The following is a 22,500-nucleotide window of genomic DNA, read 5'->3' on the forward strand; positions in this document are numbered from 1 at the left end:
TCTGTCATAGATTACACTCGTGTTCCATTGACAGATCATTAGGGCTCGGGAGTTGATGACCTGAAAATTACAGAAAAATGGCCTATAAAACTACCTTAAATATATGAAAATATATTAAAATTAAAATAAATTACCAAGATTTTAATACTTACTTACTGGCTTTTAAGGAACCCGGAGGTTCATTGCCGCCCTCACATAAGCCCACCATTGGTCCCTATCCTGAGCAAGATTACTCCAGTCTCTACCATCATATCCCACCTCCCTCAAACCCATTTTAATATTATCTTCACACCTACGTCTTGGCCTCCCCAAAGGTCTTTTTCCCTCCGGCCTCCCAACTAACACTCTATATGCATTTCTGGATTCGCCCATATGTGCTACATGTCCTGCCCATCTCAAACGTCTGGATTTTATGTTCCTAATTATGTCAGGTGAAGAATACAATGCGTACAGCTCTGCGTTGTGTAACTTTCTCCATTCTCCTGTAACTTCATCCCTTTTAGCCCCAAATATTTTCCTAAGAACCTTATTCTCAAACACCCATAATCTCTGTTCCTCTCTCAAAGTGAGAGTCAAAGTTTCACAACCATACAGAAGAACCGGTAATATAACTGTTTTATAAATTCTAACTTTCAGATTTTTTGACAGAAGACTAGATGACAAAAGCTTCTCAACCGAATAACAACACGCATTTCCCATATTTATTCTGCGTTTAATTTCCTCCCGAGTGTCATTTATATTTGTTACTGTTGCTCCAAGATATTTGAATTTTTCCACCTCTTCGAACGATAAATCTCCAATTTTTATAGTTCCATTTCGTACAATATTCTGGTCACGAGACATAATCATATACTTAGTCTTTTCGGGATTTACTTCCAACCCTGTTGCTTTACTTGCTTCAACTAGAATTTCCGCGTTTTCCTTAATCATTTGTGGATTTTCTCCTAGCATTTCACGTCATCTGCGTAGACAAGAAGCTGATGTAACTCATTCAACTCCAAACCCTGTCTATTATCCTGAACTTTCCTAATGGCATATTCTAGAGCGAAGTTAAAAAGTAAAGGTGATAGTGCATCTGCCTGCTTTAGCCCGCAGTGAATTGGAAAAGCATCAGATAGAAACTGGCCTATACAGACTGCTGTAAGTTTCACTAAGACACATTTTAATTAATCGAACTAGTTTCTTGGGAATACCAAATTCAATAAGAATATTATATAAAAAGATTTTAATAATAACAATAATAATAATATTGAATTTCTCCAAAGTCAGGCCAATGCACATTTAAATATTAGAAGGAACTGAAATTCCCAGCATTGCAGTAAAGAGCCATCGCCATTTGTAGCATCTCGGGTTTGAAGGATCACTGATTGCTTTACTTTTGGCACTTTTACGTATTCACTTTTGAGATACAATATGCTGACTTGAGCAATGTGGCTGCAGTATTTTTTCTGTTGCGTTGAATGGGGGGAAGGACGTAATACACATGATCAGAAGTTAAGGCTGATGCAACTGTAAGGAAAATTCTTGCATGATGAATGGAATCGAATTATGTGAGCAATCTGTAGTAGATTCTCGAATATAGACTATGACTACACTGTAAAAAAGCAGAAAAGGAGCAAAAATGCAACAAAAGTAGAACATTTCATAAAAAATTGACCAACAGATAATAAAAGACCAGGAAAAAAAATAGGCTGAATTGGTTTGTGTTGAAGTGAAACGAGTTTATATTGCATCCTGCATTGTCAGTGATGTCTCAGAAAAAGATATTTCATCAATTTCCAAGCTCGACTGATCATCTGACGGACATACTGACTTGCCACAGTCTTAACTAAACTGAGACAGGTTCTGCCTTTTGATTCACTGTAGGTGGGCAGCGTTATGTTACAGACTACTTTACTTCCTTGATGATGAATTAATACAGAATTTTATAATCCTGAAATCAGTCATATTTGTGTGTGAATATGGCTGATTTAAGATATATCAAAAGTTAGCCACTGTGAGCACTTAGACATTCAGACTGATTGCTGGCCTTAAATGAAAATTTGTTTGTGTACACTTACTTACCTCTCCAACAAATTATTACATAACAGGGAAGCTTTATCATTTTGTTCATATGTGTAAAAGATGAAAAGTACAGTCTTAGAAAAAAGTTTTGTCGCACAGAAACTTTATGTCCCAGAAAGGAGGCAGTGTGCATGATCAGACATACAACGAAACAAAACTAATTTTATTACCTCAACTAGTTCTCTTGTGAATTAGATCGCTCGTGTTCTGATCATGTGCACTGCCTTCTTTCTGGTACAAAACTTTTTTCTAAGACTGTACATAAAAAGGACATGAAGATAAATGAAACCTCAGAAGTAATGTTGAAGTTTATATTCACTGTCAAATTTACATAAGCAGAAATATTGGAAGACCTTGCATTGCATATTATATTTTTTACTTTGCAATACATGTTAGGATCGGTTTTAATTAGAGGAGCTCTTGAAAGTTAAGATCTGCATCCTCGTATGCCCAAATGGTTGAGAAGTGAAGGGAGTTGCGATTGTCGTGACTGTTACATGGCAGTCCGAGAATCAGCTACACTTCACAGGCTCACTTGTGAAAGCACACGTACACTGAAGCTGGCAACATATCTCTCAGAGTTATAATCGAATCTGAATAAGATCAGCAATACAGGAATTCAGACAGAACACTAATGTGTTGTTTTATTTAATTTACTCTTGATACCTTCCTCAAGGAGTGAGCCCCATTGGATAGGATTTGAGAATTTCTTTGTAAGAAAGTAAAGCTAGCGATGACAGAAGGACAAGGTGGTAGAGGAAACTAGATTAGTTCAAGAATAGCTTATTACCTTATCAGTGCTATCTTTGACAATCACAAATTCCACTTGGTCTCATAAGGGTTGACTTGGAAAATTTATATATTAATATTTTGAGAATGGTGATACTAAAATTTCCACTCATTTCTGATCACACATATACAGATTGTCTGCAGTGTGATTATATGCCTTCATTGACCATTTTTCCACGAAAATTTGTCTGTCAGTCTGTCTGAACTAATTTTATTCTTTATGCTCGACCATGCCGAAATGTAGTAATTATACATCTGTAGCAGTCCTTTAATGCATGTCATTAAAGTACACCTATTCATTAAAGTTCAGGTTTTCGATTATTCTCGGATATGCAATCAAAAGACAACAAGGGAACCGTCACGGAGGCTGGAAGTCCAATACTGTCGCAGAAGGTTATGTTCTGTTACTATAATAATTAGCGTTAATTGTAAATAATATTCAAATAAATTCAATTTGTCATCTCGTTTTTCAATTCTAAATCAATTTCCAGGTTATATCAAAATTAGTTCATGTTATTTTGTAGATTATAACAAGGTTAGTGACATTATTATTCCTCGGAAAAAATCAATACTTTTGTGTCTGCGCACATCTCACAATTTATGAGCGATGCACAAGGTCACTTCCACTCTTCAGTTAGATGCGAATAAAATGAATACTTCTGAATAATTTCAAGTTAGAAATATGGTCGAGCATAAAAAGTCGTATGAAACTTGCCTATAATGGTAATTAAGACGCTCATATGAAAATTTTTGAAACTCGCTTGCGCTCGTTTCATAAACAAACATACTCGCGTCTTAATTAATATCATTATAGGCTCGTTGCATAATGTACTATTAACAGTTGTTCGAAATGTCATTTTTACTCACATCCTAGGAAAAAGTAATACAAAAACTAGTTTCTTGGAATTAAACCTGTTCTATTTTTCTGTCATAAAAGAAATATATTCGGAAATGTTTCCTTCAGATGTGTATATACACATGAATGGACTACAGAGGCTGACACAGTGAGGAAGGTTGGATGGTTTCTTGTTACTTAGAGAGAGTGTGGCCTGCTTCCTGTGTCGGGTCCGGGTTGTGAAAGGCTCCTCTTGTTTTGGTAGGTGTGCGCCGCAGCACACGTCAGCGGAAGCTAATTTACGACAACTTTAACACAAGTTGGATCCTAGGCACGCAAACCCTGCGGGGCTATCCTATGTTCCTGTCGGACAAGGAGCCTGTGGGGGGCCGCAGTGACAAGGTGCTGCACCAGGAGGAGGTGGGGGCAGAGGAACCCAGTGAGGAACATGATGGCAAAGAGGTCCACAAAAAACGGCGTTCCATAGCAGAACTGCAACCTGTCATAGATGATGTAAGTCCACTGCAGATCTAGATGTTAATGGCATTATTATAGTCTCTTTTTGTAAATTTCCTTCTGTTTGGTACAATGGACTCCCCTAAGTTCGACTGAACAGAATTTAAAGTTCAGGTCAATAAGGATAGTGGATGTGGCAGGTGAGTTCATTAATTTAAAATCAGTGATTAAATATGGATGACCTAATCAATAAAATATTCTGTTTTCCTTTAACAAAAGTATCACTACAAGACACAAAACCAATTCCCATTCAAATGGCAAACCCATTTCTTAGTGCCCGTATAGGGGCGTGTCTAATTCTCCTACGTAAGCAGTTGAATTTGTTTTCTGTCGAACTTAAGAGCTTCCACTGTATATCTAAGAAGGTATTCAGAATATAAACAAATATAGCAAAAAGAATTATCCATCTTGATTACACAACTTTTAACACTGTATCACTTCGGAATATATATGATAAGTCTTTCTTGTGTTAAATTTTAACGTACCTTGTTAACATGTTTCGACCTATTTTGGGTCATCTTCAGAACTGGTCGTTGTTGGTGTTGGTGCCTCTTGTCTCCTGTGTGGGTGCGTTCGTAGTGTAGAGTCAAAGAGTGTATGTGTTTTGAAATTGAGTTGTGTGTTGAGAATATCACGAAAACACACCCCAATGATATTCTCAACACACAACTCAATTTCAAAACACATACACTCTTTGACTCTACACTACGAACGCACCCACACCGGAAACAAGAGACGCCAACACCAACAATGATCAGTTCTGAAGATGACCCAAAATAGGTCGAAACATGTTAACAAGTTCTGTTAAAATTTAACACAAGAAAGACATCATACATATTCCGAAGAATTATCCATTTGGAATTATCCATACCTGTTTATGTATTACTAACCTTACCCATGCACTGCGCTGCACTTGTTACAAATAAATATCATTGACTTAAATCTATATTTTCAAATACAACTTTTTATTACTTAGCGAAAAACTATCTTACTATAAGTTATAAAGAGTTTGCTCGTTAATTATTTTCAAAACTCCATTTAAAACTATGAATGTAACTGATATTATCATACAGTATTTTCAGAAGTTGTTCATCCAATTCTACTTTTAAACTTGGTACTATATTAGATCTAACAGACAATTGGCCAGTGTCTATAAGAACTGAGAGCTTGAAGAGGGCTCCCAGTTAAATGATGTCTGTTCTTGAACTTTAAATGTTGGCATAAAATTGCCTTAGTGTATTTCTTTTGCACCAAATGATGCCATTTGGAATGTGGTGCTATACTGTCTTATATTATTTGAAAAGTGTGTTGATAACGGATATACTCCTCTAAGTTTTTCATTGGTTATTGGGGCTCTTGAATCTCAGGAAAATCTTTTCCAGCAGCGCAGCATAATTCTTTTGGCTCAGTAGTCCATTGTTTCCATAGCATTTGTAGTATATTTTACCCTTCTTACTATTTGAATACCGTTCAAATAAGCATAACCAATATCTGGATTGTAATGGAATACTAATATGCTATTACTGCGTACTGACTCTCGACTATGCTATCTAGTTCTAGTAATATGCTTTTGTTGTTCGTAAATCCTCTGAGAACATTCAGCGCTGTTTTCTCTTTCTCAACCATGGCAAGTTCGAACTCAGGTATTGGATAATTAGCAAGGCAATGTATTAAGCACGACTTGTAGCTTGTAGGCCATCATCTCAAACCCCAACCTCCACCCTTCTGAGCGTGATTATATATTTACTCGGTCAGTTACGGCTATTGTTATAAATAAAAACAAGTAAGGATAGGTATCTCAAATCACAACCACTTCATACACTGTCAGATGATAAAATTATATAATTAAAATACAATCTTTTGTTTTTGGTATAAAGAAAAACTTTTAACATGTTCCTTAATTGAAATTATATTTCAGTAATTAAATAGTATGTTTATATTTGTACACACTGTCAGTTTTTCCAACTCATTAGTTTGTTGGAACAGTCTGTGGCTTCACAAGCAACCATTAATGAAAAAAAAGTTTGTTAGAGTTAACGATAATTTAAGAAATAGGACATTCTGGTTGTACAACTGAATGTGTCTTTACGTTATTTAACCATTGTTGGTGCAAACTGTATTTGTGGATTGTTCAGCATGATTTTCTTTGTGACAGGGTTATGAAGACATGTACTCACGAGTAAAACGCCCACGTCGAGCAGTGCAACGGATTATTTATTCTCCTCAGAAGAACAAAACTCATCAACCAAAGCTGACAGGTGACATCTCCACAGACGTTAGTGTTTCATTTAGTGTAATTCATGTTGGAGGAAACTGTCTTATGCAGACATATTGCAATCTAAATTTGCTTGTATTGGTCACCTTAGGAAGAGTAGTGTACCTCATTTACGTCTGCTATTGTGAGGGTGTCTTAACAACTGGATTCCTTTAAGTTACTTGCTTTGCATTACACAGGCAACATTTTCATCTGTTGAGGCTGATGTCACTAATGACTTGCATGTTGCAGATAGGCGCATGAATAATGATAATAATAAAAATGTGTATGCATATACGCAGTGTTCAGGATTTAACCAGCGAAAAGGGATTATAAAGAATGGACACTTCGCGTTGGTACCTTTGATGTAGCCGGACTGATTTCAATGACCTTCAAGGCAGCTAAAGCGTGAGATTCTGCTTTTTCTCTAGAGTTGGCGCTGACATCACACCAGCTAGCAGTCGACACAGCGGAAATATAACACATATAATTAATACATCTAGGTACATTATGTACTCAAATAAAATAAATTGGATCCATAAGATAATAAATCTGTCATTAACTGTAATGTCTAGACTCTAGAGTTCCTTTATAATGAGAGTTGAGACGTTGACCCCAACAACAATTAAAATATGTAATGATTTGATAGCACTGAAAATGAAAAAACAAAACTCTTACGAGAAGTAAAACCATATACCTATATTATATTATATACAAATATTAAACGAATTCGATACTTAATATTATAATGTATTATATTACTTTATAGTATAATTTATGATATCTGAAATATAAAATATTATTATTACAACTAGTTTGTCACTGAGAAATAAGGAAAAGCTGTTAACTTGAATTTATTTGAAGCAAAGCATTACTAGATTATGTAATAAGGTAGGCGATGTTTGGATCCCATGTCTCAACCCTATTCTCATTTATTATCTTAGCGTATGCTCGATTACACTAATCTCTAGCGCTTGAAAGTGGAACTATACTCTGGCGCACAGAGAAACAAAACACAGGAAAATTCGCTCAGTGTCCATTCTTTATAATCCCTATTCGCTGATTTAACATTAAAGTCATTATCCCTATGCTTTTCTGATATTTAATAACAAATATCTGAATGCTTCTGCAAAGCTTGATATTTGCTGAGATGTTTCATTACCATCTTTGCTTTTTTGTACATAACAGGCAATTTGGTGATGATTGTAAGAATTCTAAAATTAATATTTAAATGAAAATACATTGACATGTATGTTGATGCAAATAAAATAGCATTGCTTTGGCAAAAATTAGTGTGGAAGTGGCACATTTATTCTTATACGTTGTGTGTTTCACAACAATTGATTTCTTTTACCATGTCGCAAGTGATACTATACTATTTCCATCTAAAGATTGAAGTAGATGTAAACAAAACCGAAATGTATTACTCCGCAATCGCAAGCTAGTTACCAAAGCAGTCACCAGGGCACATTATTTTCAGCAAGTGAGCACGCAGGGCAGCCATCATCTGATATATTGCAGACATTTCAACACATTCATTAAACTAACCTGTAAAATGCTCACAGAAGGTTAATAACAAGACTTGCATGATTTTAATAACGTTAAAATGTTATTAATATAATTATTAGATTCTACTTACATCAGTGTGTGAACTCATATACCATTAATCGTTTCTTGATAGCGGCTGTATCCCCTCCATATCCGACACAACCACAACACTATAACACACGCTTCGTGTACTGACTGATTTAACAATAGGCTACTGCAATACAATACAAAAATCACTGTCGTCTGCCACGAACAAACTGTTGCGACTGAGACATTGACCTCGACCTCAGATGGTGCGAGAAAGACGAAATCAGGGATTCACAAAGGCATCTTTCACGTGATCAAGGCATGCATCTCTCATGTGATTGTTCTCGAAACGCACACGCGCTAGAGGCAGGGGGGAGACGAATTTTGTGCTGACACGGTGATTCAAAAACACAGGGATATCGAAGAATTTTCATTAGTTAGGTATATGCGCATCTACATGGAAGAGTTCATTATTTCTCTACTGGGAATAGTGGATTTTCCTTTTCTGTAGATTGGTAATTAAATGTTATTCTTTGAAGAGCGGAAAATTTCTTTAATTCTATAAACATTTCTTTAATGTTGGCAACACTGAATCTCGCATTGTGTTATCAGCTGTTCTGATGTGTGATGTACAATGATTTATCATGCAATATCTGAAACTACTAATATAAACATATTGTTTAAATCGTAAGAAAGTGTTCTTATAACCATGTTTAATTTACCCATATTCCATGTATATTATGCATTTTATTATTTTAGAAGGAACTATTTTAATGTGAGGAAGAAGATGACAAGCATGAGCTTGGAGGCATTGTGCGTTCAATAGCCAATCAGGAACCATTAAGCCACGTGCATTTATTTACATTTACTTCAATCTTTAGCTGGAAAGAGAGTAGTTTTTCTTTAAAGACATAAATATATAATTTACTATGCACCCAAATAACAACATAAACTCTCCTTTTCTGAATTACGCACAAGAGGTATGTTCTTATAATCTGAGAAAGCGAAATCTAATCTCAGATGATTTAGGTGTATGTAATTAATTCTTATGAAGTAGCTACCTCTGAGTTAGGATTTTGACACGAATATCATTGTGCTGAAGTGAAATCGCATTTTTATCATAATATCGCATGTGAAGAAATTGAAGAAAAAATATGTTTATTTTGAGTCGCATGTGAAAATTTTAAGACAGATAGTTAATATTAATAAATGAAAAAAATTATCAGTGACAGGAGAATGCGAATTTTTTTTAGAGACTGGAAAATGAAAGAAGCAAATGAGGAATGAGCAAAGAATTCCAAAAATGAGTTGCATAGGCCTACTTGGAGGAAATGTAGATTATTTCGATCATGGTAATATGATGTGAGGTTAAAGCAGACCAAAGATGATAGGAGGCATGTTTGTTACAGATGGAAGTGAGGAGGAGCCTACTGAAACACAGAGCAGCCGCAGCTCCACTGATGATGAGAGTGGGGCTGATGCTCACACGGGCAAGTACCATCTTAGGAAGACGAAGCCCACTGTTGACAGGTTCCAGGCTAATGTTGGTTAGTACTAGAAATCATAACCTGTTTCTTTCTTGTTGCACTTAAGCTTTTTACGAAAGCACAAAGTACTAAAAATAAATAATAATAATAATAATAATAATAATAATAATAATAATAATAATCAAGTTTAGACCTGCTAGCTTGTTTCCCTCTTCAACTTTGCTATCTAGTTGGAGAGCATCCAGCAAGTCAGTTTCCTTTGGATTTGTAATGTAGCATCATTATATAAATTCTTTCTGCTATCATTAGCTCTTTTCTTAGCTGAAAGACTACGGCTGGTATTCATAGTCGACACTTTCGATTAAAGTGCCCTTTGGAAGACGCAAAGTATCACTTTTCCGTTGCACAGTCGACACTTTGGTGCTAAGGAACACTTTGGATGAAAGTGTACTTCCGACCACACTTTGAGCCGAAAGTGTCACTTTGTAGAAAAATGACTGACGTCTTAGAGGTTGTCGAATTATTTATTACAATGTGCGGAAGAGATGGCACAATCAGTGGACAATGTACGAAAGTGCTACATTAGGGATAGGCCTAAAGACAATCCCGTGGAATTTTATAGTGATATAGAATTTAAAAAAATGGTTCCAATTTGATAAAAAAAACTGTTATTGAGATTGCTAATCTTTTCGATGACTTGTTGACAAAAACGAATAACAGAGGTTTGCCAGTGCCTCCAATAATACAGTTGACTGCATTAAAATTCTATGCTATAGATATGTACCATACATTAATATGTGTAATATTATAGTTCAGGTATTTGTGTAGTAACGTTCGTATATTTATAACCTCAATTCGATGAAGTGATATGTAGGTAGATATTCCTATATAACCTATTTTTTATTACTGAAACGAATTTTTTTAACTTAAATAATATTAAACTAACTTCAATCTAATGTAGGCGTAACTAATGTAGACCTCACGTGCCTGCCTTCTAAGCAGATTCCATAATTATATTGGGTTTAAAACGATTTTAATTTTCGTTGACAACCTGTATTTTGAGATAAGATTTATCTTGATGTTCATATAATCATTATTTCGATAATATATGTTTTCATGCCGGTAAGCAATACATCTGATATGGCTGCTTTTGCTGAGATACTGTCTCTAGTTCATGTGCAGTCATAACCTCACCATGAAAAGAGATCTCATACCATTAGGCCTATTTTGTTTTGCATTTTAGAAAAATTTGGCATTAAAAATATTCCTGAAAAGCAGGTAATAATGGAAACGAGAGAGAGAGAGAGAGAAATAATAATAATAATACTAATAATAATGGCACCAATAGGCCTAATGTGTTTATTTCATTCTTTTGACTTCTATTCACTATTCAAGAGAAAGACAAAAATGAAAATAAAGGGAATAAAACGATGTATCAATGAAGCAGGTACATATAAAAACTAACCTAACGATATAAATGACACGCACACACACACACACACACACGCACACACCCCCCCCCTCTCCCCAACCTACTCAGTCCTACTTAACATAACTACATAAACCAATAGACGATATATACAAAATCTAGCCTAACTATATAAATCAGTGGAACTGATACATACAAAACCTAACTTAACGATATAAATCAATGAAAAAGATAGGCACAAAACCTAATCTAACTATATAAATCAATGGATCAGCTATGTACTGTACAAAACCTAACCTAATTTCACCAGCAGTATCACTACCTATTTAATAAAATATTATATATCTGAACTGACTGAAATAATCTAAACTATCAGCAGCGAAAACTAGAAACTGAAATAAAACAACTTTAAATATATATTTTCTTTCTCGTGCGATAAATTAGGCTCTCAACTCAAATCAAGAGTATTATAATCTGAGGGTTACACATTAATTTGTTATTGTTTGTTCACTTGTTTTGAAAGGCATTGTGGGACTTCTGTTACCAACCAAATTGTAACTCTACACTTTGCTGGCGTAAAGTAACACTTTGTAAAGTGCACTTCTTCATTCGTCTATGAATACCACTAATATGAAAGAGCCACTTTCGTCAAAAGTGTCACTTTGCAAAGTGGTGATATAAAGTGTCGACTATGAATACCAGCCTACAACTTGTTCATAATGTATGCATACAATTCATCTGCAGTACCTGTAAATTTGACCATATAATGCCTTCCCTCCAGTTACTTTCAAGGTGCATCTGAAGGAACGAACAATACATTTACTATCTCTTCTATTTACAATCATGCATATTCATGTTCCAAATTATCTGCTCTTGCATTTTCAATTTCTTATAACACTCCGATCATACAATCTTTTTGTTCAGTACTATTATTGTTATTGTAAAGAATGAAATTTTCATATTAAAATCAGTTGCTGCATTCTAAAGTTTGTTAATTGAGGTTTGCATTGAAATTAGTTTTCCGTGGTATGCTTTTTGGCTTTAAGTGTATCTTCTCCATTACTCTCTGTTTATTAAGATGCAATAATTGGACACACCTTGACATTTTCAATCTATTTCATTTTATGAATGAAGAAATGGCGAAATCATAGTAATAGATAATGTGAAATGCCCTCTGAGAATGTGCTCTAAATGGAATTGAATTTTAATCCAGGATTCACTATGAAAAATTGACACACATTCACCAGAATGAAGTGAAGTTATGAATCTATTCAGCTCCAGTGTTAGTTGCTCTTGAATATTGCAGATCCACCACGTCGCTCATCTCGCATTCTGCGGTCTGTGTTGTGCAATTCAGTTCGGAGGCGTCGCCACAGGGGTCCTGCCCGAGATGCCAGCTCCTCTAGCAGCAGTGATGAAGAGAGGTTTGACAGGAAGAACAAAGGACATGCCAAGGCGAGGAACAGGTTGGCATTACTGACATGAACGTTGAGAAATAAAACATTTTTCAGTACTATTTTCTGTTCGTGTGGAGAATAATATGTCATGTAAACAAACTTGGTTTATGCCAATCTGTGCTCACAATGCAATCATGACTTTCTGGTAGTTGAACCTTATTTTGGTGCTTCCCCTCACATTGCTTTTGTCTTCTTTCACTGGATCAAGTAATGTATAATTGGGTCATTATCATCGATGATAGTTGAGATGAAAAAAATTGCCACGTTGTTTCTGCATAGCTGGCATGTGTCATAGAAATAGGAGTAAGAATAGTGTAGCTGTCAGTCGCGTTTTTAACGAGTCATTCAGATAGTAGTGTGATAAATTGGTGATATGGAAGGGATCAGCCATGACCTCTTTGCACTTCCCATCCTCCTACTCTGTTCTGCACTGTTTTGTCTGCAGGTGTCTGCCTCTAAATTTCAACGCGAGTGCCATTCCAGGATCAAGTAACCATGTGCGAGGCCCAGGGGACCACAAGCAGATGGTGACCACATTAGCGGACGTGGATCCCATGTCACTGGACCGCAGCATTCGGTTCAGTCATGTGGGTGGACTTGAGAACCACATTCGTTGCCTTAAAGAGATGGTTGTGTTTCCCATGATGTACAGAGAAGTGTTCGAAAAATTTCACATCCAGCCACCAAAAGGAGTTCTTTTCCATGGTCCCCCAGGTGACTACTTGTCATATTGTCTTTTTTACTAGAAATCTCAATGTTATTGAGAGACTTAAAAAATTATAGTTTGAAATTTTTTAGCAACATATTTATTTCATAATACTCGTACAAGGTAAACAGTTGACATTTTTTATTCTAGTCTGCTTTAATGCTGTAAACAAACGCACTTTTACTCATCAGATAGATATACAGATCGGTCATGTTTAATAATACAAACGAAACAGCGATCAGTTTGTTACCCATTTCTGTTTTTTGTTTCTTTCAAGAAATGGCGACATTATTTTCACAGTTATGTTTCAGACGTTCCAGGGAACAAGAATTTGGTTTTTGTACACTTTGTTTTTGAAATTCTGCAGAGATAACTCACATAGTGTTAAGTTGGAGCATCTTGGAGTATTGCACATTATTGATAATTTTATCATCAAATGTTTAATGAATTGCGTACACTGAAATATTCTTTGTATCTGATCTGGCAGGATATCGTTGCATGCTCATCCTCAATCAACTTACCTAAAGACGATGCAAAATCATTATCACTTATCTATTAGTATTAACAATTTCCTTTTTTAAAAAAAGAAAATGTTTCTGTTACCTTCTTCACCACAAATGACCTACCACATTTCTACTTTTGAGGGGCACTTCATGAAAGAGGTGGCTAGATTTTCTTGGACCTAAGGCTTTTCCTGAAAGATTATAACAATCTCCTTATTAGTAATGCATAGAGAATCATAAGAAATTACCATATGCTGCTGTAGATGCCAAAATGATTTTCTAGCGGAATTATCTATTGATTAAAAATGTTATCCAAATATTTTTCAAGGAGAGTTTATAATGACATCTAGGCTTCTTGAATATTCTCTAGCTTATAAAATTCGTTTAACAGTTTATGAATAGTTGTGCAGCTTATAATGTTCTTGAAATTGTCTTTGAACTTGGCGAGCTTACTATTAACATACCATATGGATACTATGGAATGGAATAGTTTAACTGGTCCATTATTCTTTGTGGTTACACAGTGGCACAACACATAAGGATAACGAGACCATACAGGATTGCAGCCTGGTTATCTTGATACCAATAGATGATTGTACTAAGGCACTTACGGGATAAGATAAACACCAAAGAGTAAAACCACTCATTCGTTGTGGGTTTGGTTTATCCATCTGTCTAACTTTGAATTATTTTTTTAAAACACGTTTTCAACATGGTCACAAATTTTCTTTTTTTCTGACGAGTAGTGTAAATCAAGACATTTTCAGCAATTTTACCTTAAGTCATAAATTGAGAATAGCTTCACATGGACTTTTTCTATTGCTACTGATAAAAATATAAATGCTTTTTTGAACAGCAATGGAAAAATGCAATCCAAACCTCTTGTGAATAATAATTCATCATTGTTTCCTTCTTCATTTAGAACATTCATAGTACATTTTATTTGATTTCAACTAGATTACAATGGATATGCTCAAGTTATTTTTTCAAGTATTTCCTGTCCTCCCCCTCATATTGAAGTTGTTTTCAGTTTGCTTTCCTGTGTGATACTGTAAGTAATGTATAAAAAAAAAAAAAAAAAAAAAAGGCACACTTTCGAAACTAAGGTACAGTATTCAACATATTTACATTTTAGAAATTTAGATTGATTTAGTCAGAACAAAAGTTTTATATTATACCATTAATCCCGTAATGTGGTTTGACTTACACACAGGCACTGGCAAGACCCTGATAGCCCGTGCTCTGGCGAATGAGTGCAGTCAGGGCGACCGCAAAGTGACCTTTTTCATGAGGAAAGGAGCAGATTGTCTGAGCAAGTGGGTTGGTGAGTCAGAGCGCCAGCTCAGATTGCTGTTTGAACAGGTGCGTGACAGTACACATTTTAAATTTTACTTAATTTTTGCTGCTGTTGAGAATCCATTTTCTTCTTTTTATTATTTGTTTCGTTATTTCTTTCCTTTTTTAAAGTGTAGTTGTTGACGTAATTGCTATTGCTGTTTTGTGGTTAACATTAATTTGTAAACAGTTCTGTGGCTATGGTTTGTAAAATGGTGCCCCACAGCCATGATCATTATGATGAGCAATGTTGTAGTCTGTAATGGCCTCGTTATAAGGTGTAAGGTTTTGGGTATATTTTTTAAGTAAAAAATAATGGGTTAACAGTGAATTTTAGTATTGAATGACACTGTACAAACTTATGTCTTAAAGGAAGTGGAATATACATGCACAAGTATAGAAATATGCCAAACGTCGTGTTTTAAATCGCATGTGGTAAGCTAGAGTGCTGATGCTGCTATTGTGATTTACTCTCACTCCTTACAGACATTATTACAGTGTTGTCTGTTGACATGTGTTGTACAGGCCTACCAGAAGCGGCCATCTATCATCTTTTTCGACGAGATTGATGGCTTGGCTCCAGTGAGGTCGTCAAAACAAGACCAGATTCACGCGAGCATTGTGTCCACCCTGCTTGCACTGATGGATGGACTAGACAACCGGGGAGAGATCATTGTGATTGGAGCGACAAATCGCATTGATGCAATCGACCCAGCACTGCGACGCCCTGGTCGCTTTGATCGGGAATTGTATTTCCCCCTCCCTGCAAAGAAGGTAACATTTAGCCCTTAGTCATTTATGTTGCTGATAATTGGGAATTCGACATCCTCTGTATAAGATTTACTAGTTCATAAAATAGTTCTTAAAATTACTCTTAGTTTATTAAGTTACGAACAAGTGTGAATAGTTAACTTTGATATAAGAAACTAGAGATAGTTTATTGTGTTAGCAATGACTTATTTTATTGTCGCTGTCACACATTGCCACTGTCTTCACCACAAGGATGAAGCCCTCCATTGTATTTGTAAATTGTACAATAATTTTGTATTGAAATATATTATTTTGTATCCTTTGTACGGTAATGAAACTCTACATTGTAGAGTAAACGCAAGAAGAGCTTGCCACGGAAAGCTGCGCGAACTTTCGGAAATGTTTAGGTGCACTCGACCTCGCTTCGATTCGATTGGCGAACTGTCGTCAGTTCTCAGTCGTCTGCTGGCTTGATGTTTTGAGTGAGATTCATCACAGCGCATGTAACGTAACCTAAACCTAGTTGCAGAGTAACTAATAACATAACATTATTGAAAATACAGAAGCACGATTTTTTTTACATACAATATCAATGAATGAAATGACAAAGATGTTATAAGAAATATGTAATTGTTGAAAATACAGAAGCATGAATTTTTTTTACATATAAAATCACTGAATGAATATGTAATTGTTGAAAATACAAAAGCATGAATTTTTTTTACATATAAAATAACTGAATGAAATGACAAAGAGAAATATGTAATTGTTGAAAATATAGAAGCATGAATTTTTTTTACATATAAAAATCACTGAATGAAATGACAAAGATGTTATAAGAAATATGTAATCGTGTAATAATTGATATTTGACGTAGTAATAAAACACTAATACTATGTGATTTTATTAAAATGTTCCGATAACTAGGGTACTATGGTCGGTTTATTTTAATCTGTATATACTCCTTATTTTATGAGAGGAGCCTGTTTCGTTTTTCATAAATTTATAAACGTTATAAATAATTCCCTAGTTTGACTGTGTAACGTTTTATTAGCACTTCCTAATTTAGAGCGAAACGGGGGGGCATTGTTAAGTACATAGAATATTGTACAGAACTCTGTTATTTAACAGACACACTTTGAACTATATAAAACTCCTGATATCAGGGATAAAACGCAGAATATGTAATGCACATGCTGGCTTCTACCCGCTCTGCACAATACACTCCACGATACGAACAGCTCAAGATCGCGCTTTCGAATGCGCCCTGTAATTAGCTTTAGGTGATTCATAGCAGCCCTGTAACGAGCATGGCGGCACGAGGACCGAATATCGTTCTCTGCGCATCTGTCAAATGGGCAAGCTTTCTTTGCGCTTCCTCTACTTGTAAATTGTACAATAATTTTTTGAAATGTATAATTTTGTATCTTTTGTATGGTAATTACTGTAAAACAGTTTAACACATATTATGTGAAATGTGGCAATGTCCATAGCAGCTACGTATTGTGATTCGGCCATGCATCCATCTGATATAGTTTAGGTGGTGAGGGGAAATGGGAGTTGATCACGAACAAGAAAACTAGAAGTTTGATATTAAAGGAGGGTGGAGAAACTTTGTACTAATATTGAATTTGTTTTTTTTTTTCTTTGAGATAAACTGACTTGAACTCCATAGAGTTTTGGTTTTTTTAATCTTATTTTAAGAACTTGTCTTTTCTCCCCCTCTCCCCCCCCCCCCCCACACTCTCCTTACAGTGGAGTGAATTGCTTCAGAATTTCTGCTCTACTGTTTTGGGAATATATCTTTCTCTATATACAGTAGATTGGTTTCCTTGTACTTACAAAGCAGCTATAATTTCAACTATGTACAGAGGTGCAGTTCTGGAGAATAAGTAGTAAAAGGTTAAGAAAGCATTGTATACAATACAAAGCTGATGTACTGTATGTGAATATCGAAACATGTTTATATAATGTCTGTGTGTATGGACAGGAGCGGCAGGAGATTCTGCGGATACATGTGAGCCAGTGGGAGCAGCCACCCAGCCCCAGTCTGCTGGTCCAACTGGCTGAGCAGGCTATTGGCTACTGTGGCTCTGATCTGCGGGCTTTGTGCTCAGAGGCTGTGATCCAGGGTCTGCGCAGACGGTACCCTCAGATCTACAGGTCATCACAGAAATTGCTGCTTGATCCCAATGCTGTAAAGGTGAGCAAAACAGTCACCTTTGCTGCTGTATACAATTTACTTATGGTTTAAGATTTTCATGCTGTTGAGTACGGTGCGAAATTTTTTTTTATTTTTGCATCATGTCGTCATACAAGCCTCTAAAGATAGGTGCCCACTTACCGGAATTGATCCATACTCTGCGTTCGGATTTTTATTCTTTGCATTATTTTAAATGGAGCATCGCTCACTTGGCCGTATCGCTTCTGTCCGCATGACTGGATTTCCGATCAGAATGCTTGCCAGAGAATTCTAAACAGATTTCTGTACTGTCCAAGATCGAAACATAGAATGTCATGGCAAATTATATCAGTTGCAAGGCCTGCAATCGCGGTAATATTGAAGGTATAGGTTATTTTATTAAGTTCAACAGTTTGAAGAGCTTTATGAAATTAGAATTAAAGCAATGTAGTATGGAGAAAGAACATGTGGGATGAGATTGAGAAAATACTAAATTAACCAGGTATGTCCTTCATAGTTTATTTAAGTTACAGAGCTATTCATGTTATTTCCAGGTTCAGTTCAGAACACTACAATGAAATAATGTGCTCTAGCGGTAAATTACAACACTATTTGATTATTCATTCGGAAATGTGACAATGTGAGATACTATAATAAAAATCCGAACACAACGAACAAATTTTTTCTGATAAATGAGTGCCTATCTTAATTCTCAGACATACAATTAATACATCTAGGTACATTATGAACTTTAAAATAAATTGAACCAATGAAATAACAAGTCCCATCATTATCTATAATGTATAGACTCTAGAGTTCCTTTATAATAAGAGTTGAAACATTATGTAAATCTAGTCTTTCAGGTAAATGACTCCATCAGCAATTAAAATATGTAATGATTTGATACTACTGAAAATGGAAAAACACAACTCCTTTGAGAAGTAAACCCGTATGCCTATATATTGTATACAAATATTAAACGAATTTGGTACATAATTTTATAATGAATTATATTATTTTATAATGTAATTTATTATATATAAAACATAAAAATTATTATTGCAGCTAGTTTATCACTGAGAAATAAGAAAAAGCTGTTAACTTGGATTTATTGGAAGCAGAGGCGTTACTGGTGTGTGCAACAAGGTACAGTATAATTATTTAGTCCTGACAGTCTCCGGCAGTGTGTGTCTGGGTCAGGCGAGTCCATTCAGTTATGCCAAGGGATGTTGAGGTTAGTCTGTTGCCTGCAGTCAGAGTGATCAGATGTCACGCATGCAGTATAGCGCTGTGTTTCCAGTACAATTAAGCTGTACTGCATTCCTTTACCAACCGCTCACCCTTATCTCTACTATGGAACTCCCCTCTATTCCTATTACTTCCTCTCTTTCATGTCGCTGAGCTGTCAGGACTAAATAATCAGTCTGTAAGTGATGTTTGGATCCTGTGTCTCAATTCTTATATTCAATTATTATTAAGGAACTCTAGTGGCATGTGCTCAATTACATTAACCGGTATTACTTTTAATTGACAACCAATGTCACAGCTCTTCCTTTATGCTACAAACTTTTGACTTCAGAAGGGTTGCTACCAATAAACAGTATGATTTCTGAATGGTAACCAGTGAAAACTTTTCTCCTACAGTCCCATCATATCTCAAACATACAGCAATTAACTTCTAGTACAGGAGATTAAATTTCGGTAACAGACTCAACATACTCTTTCCTTAAGCCTTTCTTTCATCTTCCATAATCATCATATGCATGTAATGCATAATTACGAAGTGGTGGATTTTTTTTATGTTTTTTCCCAAAAACATTACCGGTACATCAGATTTACACAGTTCGTAGTAAGTATTGAAAATGTTGTTTCTTTGTTATTAGAAGTACACATAAATTTATCAACTTAAAGTAAAGTCTGTGTCCCTGTGCTGTCATTGAGGAAACAATCTCTGACAGGCAGTATTTGATGATGAAGACTGTTAGGTGAGTTTTTGTGTTCATATTTGACTGATAAGACTGTCACCATTTCAAAGGTGATAGAGATTCTGAATTAAGAATTTTGGTAATTGTGTGAAACAGAAATTTGAATAACAGATTTTTTTTATCGAAAATGAAACCGGTTAAAAATTATGAGGTTTTATTTATTTCATGCTTCATGCTTGTACAGGTAGAGAGAGTGGACTTCATCCGAGCTAAGTGCCACATCGTACCTGCTTCTCAGAGGGTAACTCCTGGTGCAGGCCGCAAACTGCCCATCTTCCTTGAGCCCCTGTTGAAGAAGCCTCTAGATTGTGCGGTCAGCTGCTTGAAGGAGTCATTCCCACATGGAATCTCACGCTCTGTAGCCAAGTGAGTAATTAAGATACTGCTACTTAGTTAAATAGAAAAGTTTCCCCTTACTGCCTTGGAATTCCCATTTTGAATATCTGTTACAACTGTTTCATTGCTGTGGCAATTGTCCTCTGATTTCTCTTTGTCCTTTTGCATTACTTCGTAACTATCAGTGCCATCATAGAGAATCAACTACAGCAAGGCCAGTCCTACAGTTTTACATCTTTCATTGAAAGAAGATAATAAAAGGCTAAAATAATTCTATTGAAACCTTAAAAATGAGGCTATTCCATGATTATAAAGGGCTAAAATTGTTTATATAAAAACCTAAATATCTAGGCCCTACTTTATGACCATCCTTGCATAAATAATAAACGTGAAGGCCACTTGTACGATGTTCCACATGTATTGTTTGTTGTTTAGTGAACTGTCGTGATATCAACAAGGCACCTCTTATGAGGCAAATGGCCAGGAGATAATGGGGTAGCTACACATTACACTAATCAAACTTCCAATGTATACAAACATTATTGTTCTTAATTGTTCTTCCTCTAACACATATTGTCAAGTGAGATGTACTACCTGATAATAGATGTAAATATCAGCCAGAACCTCAATCAGAGGCATATCTTGATACTAATATACTATAATCATACTATAATCTTTTCACTGTAAGAAAAATCCTAATGTAAACAATAGCACGTGACTGAAGTGAGGCTTCATTGGCCACTGTTTGGGCCATAGATTCTCAGTACGTGTTCCCGCCTACTGTTGTACATTCTGTTCCATGTTAAACATTTCCCGTTACTCGTCAAGTAGGCCTAACCTCACTACTATGCATTCGTTTGCTTAGGAAACATTTACTTTATAATTATTGTAATTAAATTATTTTTAAGTCTTATGTCTTCACAATGGACAGATGAGGATACAGAACCATACTTCAGTACCATGTGCTTACGTGAACAACTATGAGCTCAAGTGACGCCAGCTTGTTACAAGAACAGACTACCTCGGTAGTACTGTTGGTATTCATCCGCGTTCATAGTACATAATAAAATAAAAATATAGCTTTTCTTTTACATAGCATTTTACATATGAGTAAAGTTAAATGTTTCATTATATTTAACAACTAGAATTCAATGTTTTATTTTCAAATGATACAAGATTGTGGTTTCCAAATACGGACTATATTTTCCTGCGTCATGTGTTTCCACTGGGAGCCAATCACGTGTACGACAGCAACGTGCTTATGTTCACAGTAGGATTTTTCTTACAGCGGAAACAGTATAATAATAATAATATACCGCATTGATTTAAAAAAAATTGTTTTATACATATACTCTTGTCTTTTCCAAATGCTCCTAATTACTGTGTGTGTGTTTTTTTTTTTTTTTTTTTAATACATATCTGGAACCTAGTGAGCCTTATCATCTGTTTTTATGCACTGCTCCCAATGCTTCCAGGCAGTACTTTTTCATGATCGAGCATGGGTCTTGCTACGAATTTTCTTTTCAAAGTGGATTTCAGTTTGGGAAATAAAATGTCTGCTCCACTAGGTCAGATGAGTAGGGTGAATAAGGAAGCACAGCTGGGGTTGTATTCATTTTGGGCAAAAAGTTATGAATCAATTGTGATGTGTTTGCTGGAGCATTGACATCATGGGGGAAGTAGGAGTTGTTTTTCCATAGTCAAATCGAGATATTGCCAACAATTCTTAATTTGTTCCTTGGGTAAGAATTCACTAAGCACACTACCCTGAATGTTAAAAAAATTCTTCAATATTACTTTCACATGTGTCAGCCTCTTTCGGTAGTGGAGAATTTTTTTCAAACTCATCGTGAGGTAACTACCTGATACTTTTATAATTTTGTCGTGAGAATATCATGACGTGATTCTGTCAATATGTTGCAGTCCTTTGCAATTGCCCAAACTGTCAAACAAAGATTAGAACATCTTAATTATACAACTTTTAATACTGTATCACTTCGGAATTTGTATGATAAGACTTTCTTGTGTTAAATTCTAACATACCTTGTTTACATGTTTCGACCTATTTATGGGTCATCCTCAGAACTGGTCGTTGTTGGTCTTGGTACCTCTTGTTTTGTTTCCTATGAGGGTGTTTTCGTGTGGTGTAATGTAGAGTCAAAGAGTGTGTGTGTTCTGAAATTGAGTTGTGTGTTGAGAATTTCTTTGGGGTGTGTTTTCGTGTGTCAGTATATTTCATATTGTTCTAGTGTGTTTAGTTTCTGGCTTTTTGGTTGGATGTGTAGTATTTCCATGTC

The 22,500-nt window shown here is 35.5% G+C and overlaps 1 protein-coding gene across 6 annotated transcripts in view; it reads left to right on the top strand.

Moving 5' to 3' along the window:
• The window catches only part of LOC138703547 (ATPase family AAA domain-containing protein 2-like), an 85,774-nt gene that overhangs the window by 7,147 nt on the left and 56,127 nt on the right, over window positions 1-22,500 (top strand). For 4 of the 6 annotated variants that reach the window (XM_069831504.1, XM_069831508.1, XM_069831505.1 and 1 more), the window contains exons 5-13: window positions 3,954-4,201; window positions 6,360-6,462; window positions 9,443-9,580; window positions 12,256-12,415; window positions 12,852-13,120; window positions 14,829-14,977; window positions 15,476-15,724; window positions 17,691-17,903; window positions 20,052-20,233. In XM_069831504.1, the coding sequence (XP_069687605.1) occupies window positions 3,954-4,201; window positions 6,360-6,462; window positions 9,443-9,580; window positions 12,256-12,415; window positions 12,852-13,120; window positions 14,829-14,977; window positions 15,476-15,724; window positions 17,691-17,903; window positions 20,052-20,233 (1,711 nt within the window). The remainder of the gene's footprint in view (window positions 1-3,953; window positions 4,202-6,359; window positions 6,463-9,442; window positions 9,581-12,255; window positions 12,416-12,851; window positions 13,121-14,828; window positions 14,978-15,475; window positions 15,725-17,690; window positions 17,904-20,051; window positions 20,234-22,500) is intronic. The other 2 variants (XM_069831507.1, XM_069831509.1) reach the window with 2 other exon arrangements.

Source organism: Periplaneta americana, chromosome 7 (genome assembly GCF_040183065.1).
Source record: "Periplaneta americana isolate PAMFEO1 chromosome 7, P.americana_PAMFEO1_priV1, whole genome shotgun sequence".
In the NCBI taxonomy this organism is placed as follows: Eukaryota; Metazoa; Arthropoda; class Insecta; order Blattodea; family Blattidae; genus Periplaneta; species Periplaneta americana.